Below are 6,243 nucleotides of genomic sequence, written 5' to 3' on the forward strand. Positions count from 1 at the left end.
TACAAGTGCACTTACCGCGTCAAAACATAAATGCTCACTGAATTTCCCAATAGTCCAATAACAAAAACGCACGGCACCAAAATGCGTTGAACAACATGCCGCACTTCCGCCGTTTCCGCTTCCGAAAACATTTCGCCAACAGTCTCGTTTCCATCGGAGGACTGCGACGACGTAGAGGACATTGTCGGCGTGTGTGTGTTTGGGTTTTTCTTTTTTGGTATCCTTTTTGAATCCTGGACTCCGCCTCTACTACGAGTCCTTGTTGTTAGCCGGCTATCCTGGCCACTTGAGTTGTTCGAAGCGGGTATCGGTTGCGTATCGTCCAACCGATTTCGATTCTCCACCCCGATTCCGATTCCAATTCCAATTCCAATTCCGATTGCACTTTTGCCGGCAGCCGCAGATACACCCGCCCACTCTGTCACGCCCCCTGGAAAAATTTGGGAAAAGAAAGAAGGTTTAGAAAGGGTTTTAGATTGGAATTTTTTGCGACTTGAAACTGGGACTTAAAATTTTGAGGTGAAATTTAATTCGATTTAAGTCCAAACTCCCTCAAAATTCTGTTTTCGTAATAAATAAATTTAAAGAAATAATTTTAAATAATTTATGTTAAATATATATAGATTTTAAGTTAATATATTTCTAGTTAAAAATCCAATGAAATATATTTTTATAACAATCTAATTAAAAAAAAATATTGAAAAGAATATTCTAAGGTTTATAGTTGAAAAAATAATATTTAAAAAATACAAGATTGTTAATTTAAAATTATAGAAAATTAGAAAAATAAAATTATTAAAAATTTTAAGTTTTAAAATGTATAAATAAAGATTAAATAGAATTTTTTAATATAAAATTTATATCTTTGAGAACAAATATATTTTTTAAAATGCAAAGAAAATTTTTAAAAATTTAAAATTGATATTTAAAATTAAAGAAAATATTTTAAATAATATTTTTAAAAATTTTTTAAATGAAAATGTATAAATAATTTTTAAATATATAATTTTTTCATACAAAAGTGTTTTTTTTTTTTGAGAACAAACATATTTTTGAAATGCGAAGAAAAATTTTAAAAATTTAAAATTTAAAGAAAATTAGAAAAATAATGTTTCTAAAAATTTTAAATATAAAAATATAATAATCATAATTAAATATAATTTCTTCATGTAAAAATTAGATCTTTAATATGCAAAGAATTCCCTTTTAATAAATCTTAAAATATTTTTAAAATTAAAAATGCACAAATTTCCTCATAAAAAATATATATATTTGTTATCTAAGGTTTATAAATGTAAAAATAATATTTTTTAAATGTATAATTGTTAATTTAAAATTATAGAAAATTATACAAATAATATTATTACAAATTTTAAGTATCAAAATTTATAAATACAAATTAAATACAATTTTTGTATATAAAAGTTAATAAATAAAAATATTAATATATTTTTAAAATGCAAAGAAATAACTTTCAACAAAACCCTAAAGTACTTTTCTTTCCTTTTTTCAAGAACTTTATGCTTACATTCTTCAATTCCAAATATTTACCCATTAAAATGCACAAAATTTGCTGTTCAAAAAACCCCCAAAAAATACAAAAAAAAAACTAAATCAAGGATAAACAAAAGGAAGAGATATAATTTCTCTCGCTAATCATTCCAAGGCAGGCAGCCGCCTTTGTCTTTGTCTGTGTCTTTGCTTTTGGCCATTTTCCTCGACATCGACAGGCACCAAATGATTTATGGCTGCCTGGGATTGGCATTGATATTGGCCAAACAATCGGACAGATACAGATGGGATACATACATATATATATATATATATATAAACAAGGGATATACCACCAAAAGAAGCTCTTCTTCTGCTCGAAGCTGTTTTGTTGCAGATTTTCTATCCTCGCTGAACTTTTGCCCGCATTGAAAGTTCACTTATTTATTTGGTTTTCAATTTCGGGTTTTTCTTTTTTTTTATATATTTTTTTTTCTTTTGTTTTAGCTTTTTCCGTCCAGTGTCCCTACGATTTTCTCTCCCACACCGAGCAGACAAATTGCGCGTAAAATAAAACTGAAATTGCAATTGCAGCGAAGAGAGGGCCAGCAGAAAAATCGAGGAAATAGACAAAAGTCGAGGCTAGGAATTGGAAAGCGTTTTAAAAACAATAAAAGTGGCAAATTCACAGTCAAGTCCTATGCCCTGGCCCTCGTTCTCTGCTTTCCCCAAAAAATTCGCAAATATTGCATGTACGTGCAGTGGAAAACTAAAAACAACAACAAAAAAAAGAGAATATAGGAAAAACGATATTCGTTGCATTAAGCGAACTAGGAAAACCCAAACAGAAAAGTTGGAAAATACTAAAATGTTTGTGTTTTTCGGCCACATCTGATGACATTCGAGGAGAGGGCCAAAAAAACAAAACAAAAAAATAAAAGAAAAACAGAAAAGTGCACAGGAAAATCTATAAGGAAATTCGGTTTCTTTTTGTACATTTTTAAGATCATTTTTTAGAGAATGTAACTAGTTTGTATTTAGCGTAAACTGAGCTTTGAAGGCTTTTAAAATATTATTTTTAATATAAAAACAAATGCATGGATTTTTAAATTCTTTTAAAATACAAAAAGGGTTTTATTTTTAAGTCAAAGAAATTAATTGCTTAAAAATATTTAAATGATATTTTTTAACAGTAAAATTTCAAGGTTTTTGGTAATTTTATAGATTTTATTTTATAGAAACAACCTAAAAATGACCTTAGAAAAAATTATTTAGTACAAAAAAAATATATATATTAAATTTTTAATTAATTTTTTTTTATTTTTTTAATTTTTTAAAATATATTAAAAAATTAAGGCACCCAAAAAAATATTCTTAGCATTTTTTTATTAAAAAAAATTTAAGACCAAATTTCTTACAATTTTATAAAATGATTAAAAATAAAATAATTCCCTTACATTTTTTTAAATTTATATAATCAATTTTTGTTATAACAAAAATATCGTTCTAAATAAAAATATGATTTCATGATTTTCTTAACAAATATATTTAGTATATATACATTTATTTTTAAGAATTAATTAGGCAAAATTCGTATAAAAATAAATACATAATAATATTTAAAAAAAAAAATAATTCCATAAAATTTTGTATTAACCAAAATTCAGCAAAAAGATAATACAATATAATTTATAAAATATTCCAGTATTCTCCTACCATTAAAAAATATTTTAAATATTAATATATATTTTAATTAATTTATTTTATTTTAATATTTGAATAAATATTTTTCAACAGTGCCGCTCAGCGGTCGCCTTTAAATAAAACCCAGGCCACTGGCAAAGCCTTTTGCCCCCTCTCCCTCTCACCTTAGTTATCAATGAATGAATATGGAAATGGATGAATGAATGCTGGAATGAATGGGGCATGAATGAGTGAATGCCTGACTCGCTGGGCTGACTGAATAATTGAGCGAATGAGTGAATGAGGGAGGATGAGCTTGGAATATGGATGAAATGCCGCGGAGTAAAACGAGGCTCATTGCAGCCACTCTTCTTTATATTTTATTTTTTTTTACTCTTCTTCTTCTTAGTGGGATTTTACTTAGTTGTAGATGTTGTTGTTGTAGTTGTTGTGGTTTTTTGTTGTTGTTGTTTTTGTTGTTGTTGTTTTTGTTGCTGTTGCTGTGGCAAGCCGCAAGCAGACAAAGCCTTTTTGTTGACGCTTTTTGTCCTTTTTTTACGGTTTCTATACACACATTTCTATTTTTTTTTAAAGAAATTTTTTTTTAGTGCCCAAAAATTTTAACAAAATATTTTATAGAGTATTTTTAATGTACTTACAATTTTAAATTATAAAAAAATATATAACAGGTTTGGTGTATATTTAAAAAATAAAATATTACGTATACGTAATGTTGTTATTATTGTTTTATAATTACTCAGATATAAATAGTAAATAAATTAATAAATTAAATCATTTTTTTAATAATAAAATTTATTGTATTTTTGGTATATTTTATATTAGAAAATATTTAAAATTAACTTGTATACTTTATATGTATTGAAAAATAATCTAAATTTTAACATTGCGTACACATAAAATTTGTTTAAGCTTTGTAATAAATTAAGCAAAAAAAATAGTATTTTTTTATATAAATATTTCTTGTATTTAAGGTACATTTTTTATTAAAAAAATATAAGAAAATACCTACCTTACGTATACGTTATATTCATTTTAAAATAATAAGAATCTAAAAATTGCGTATACGTAAAATTATTTTAAACTTTTTACATAAAATTATAGAAATAACTTAAAATAATATTTTTTATATGCAAAATACATACAAGTAATTTTAAAAATATTTATTAACTAATATTTCTCTTACAACAACAAAAAAGGTAAAATTCAAAGTAAAACAAAGTTGAACCCTTCATTAAATCGTTTTTTAAATATTTAAAATCTAAACTTAAATATTTATAACAATTTTCTACAATGTTAAGAGTTTTTTAAATAAATAAATATTTAAAATAAATATGTATTAAAATGTACAATTGTTTAAAATTTGATTCATTTATATTTAAAATTGATTAAAATTATAAACAATTTAAAAAGTTTCTCAAATATTAGTTTTCCTTTTTCTAGGATATTTAATGAACCTGTTAGGCTTTACTCCTGGGAAATACCCCCGTTTCCATCTCTTTCGCTCGCTGTCACACAACAAAAGATGCCTAAATTAGCACACACACACACACACACACACACTCACACACTCACACACACATGTGTGTGCGTGGTTGACAGTTAAGTGCGAAAAAAGCAAAGAAGAATTCTCAGGATTTTCCACTGCCTTCGGTTTCCTCTATTCTTTTTTTTCCTGACGTTGCTCGCGTTCTACTTTTTTTTTTTTTTTGCCTGAATTTTAGTTTGGCCAGATGCAACAGAAATTCTTATATACACCTCCACCTGCCTCCCCTCCCCCTTTTGCATAATTAGTGAGTGGCTCAGTGGGTACAGCAACAACAACAACAACAATAATAATAATAATAACAAGGATAATAATACAACGGACAGAAGAAGCTGGCAGAAAGAAGCCTGGGCTTGGGCAAGTCAAGTGGCTGTGTGCCATTTTCTCAGCACCTGCGAAATAAAAATATATAAAAATAAAAAAATAAAAACAACAAAAAATGTGCCTTGCTCCTAATTGGCAAAAACTCAACTACAAAGAAAATGTGGAAAATGTTGGGGCTTTAAAGAGTAGCAGCGTTGGAAAAGCCTGCGGCCGCGTTTTCTCCTGATTAGGATAAGTTGCATTTAAGCAACATTTAAAATTAACTTTAAATTGAAAAGTTGTCTCAAAAGCATAAAGAGAGAAAGAAGGCCATAGGGCAAATGACAAAAAGGGACAGCAAAAATTGTTGGGGACTTTATTTTGTTTAGCACTGTCAGAAAATATATATTTTTAGTGATTAAAAATATATATAAAAAATATATATAAAAAATAATATTTAAAAATATCAAAATCAAAATAATATACAAAAAAACTAAATAAAAAGGTAATTATAATAAGTAAAAGGATTTAATATATATTTTTAATATTTAAAAATCAAAATTAAATTGTTAAAAATAATATAAGAAAATTGTATCAATTTTTAAGGTTTTAAGAAAAGTTTAAATTAATTAAATTGTTTTTTATTTAATAATATAATATATAAAGATATTTAAGGTATATTTTTAGTGACTGAAAAATCATGAAATATAATAAAAAAAAATATATAAAAACATCATCATCAGAAAAAATATAAATAAAAATAAATTAAAAGGTTATTATTATATATAAACGGATTTAATATATATTTTTATCGATTAAAAATCTAAATAAATATTTTAAAAATAATATAAAAAGCTTAAAATAGCTCTTAAGATCTCAAGAAGATTTTCCTGCATTTTGTGGCCAAGTCTTAAATGAATTAAAATGTTTATTGAATATTTTTAAGTATTTTTGAAAAGATTTTTAATACCTATAAAATAGTTTTATATGTTTTTTATAATTAATATTAAAAACAAAGCATTTTCATCATCTGTATTATATATTTTTTCTCCCCACATAAATCCACGGGGGCCAAGTCAACGCTCTTTATTTTTTTCTTTTGGAGTTTTGTTTATCGTTTGGCCGTCTTTGCTGGCAACCCCTTGACTTCTGCACCCCTCAACCTCCTGACCCTTCACTACCCTTTTGCATTTTGTTTACAG

At 25.9% G+C, this 6,243-nt stretch overlaps 1 protein-coding gene across 1 annotated transcript in view; it reads right to left on the minus strand.

The window, feature by feature from the left end:
- The window catches only part of Proc-R (Proctolin receptor), a 35,025-nt gene that overhangs the window by 10,044 nt on the left and 18,738 nt on the right, over positions 1 to 6,243 (minus strand). Inside the window, exon 3 of the mRNA XM_017168629.3 lies at positions 16 to 430. Within this exon, the coding sequence (XP_017024118.1) occupies positions 16 to 182 (167 nt within the window). The 5' untranslated portion in view covers positions 183 to 430. The remainder of the gene's footprint in view (positions 1 to 15; positions 431 to 6,243) is intronic.

The sequence above is a fragment of the Drosophila kikkawai genome, chromosome X (assembly GCF_030179895.1).
Source record: "Drosophila kikkawai strain 14028-0561.14 chromosome X, DkikHiC1v2, whole genome shotgun sequence".
Taxonomy (NCBI): Eukaryota; Metazoa; Arthropoda; class Insecta; order Diptera; family Drosophilidae; genus Drosophila; species Drosophila kikkawai.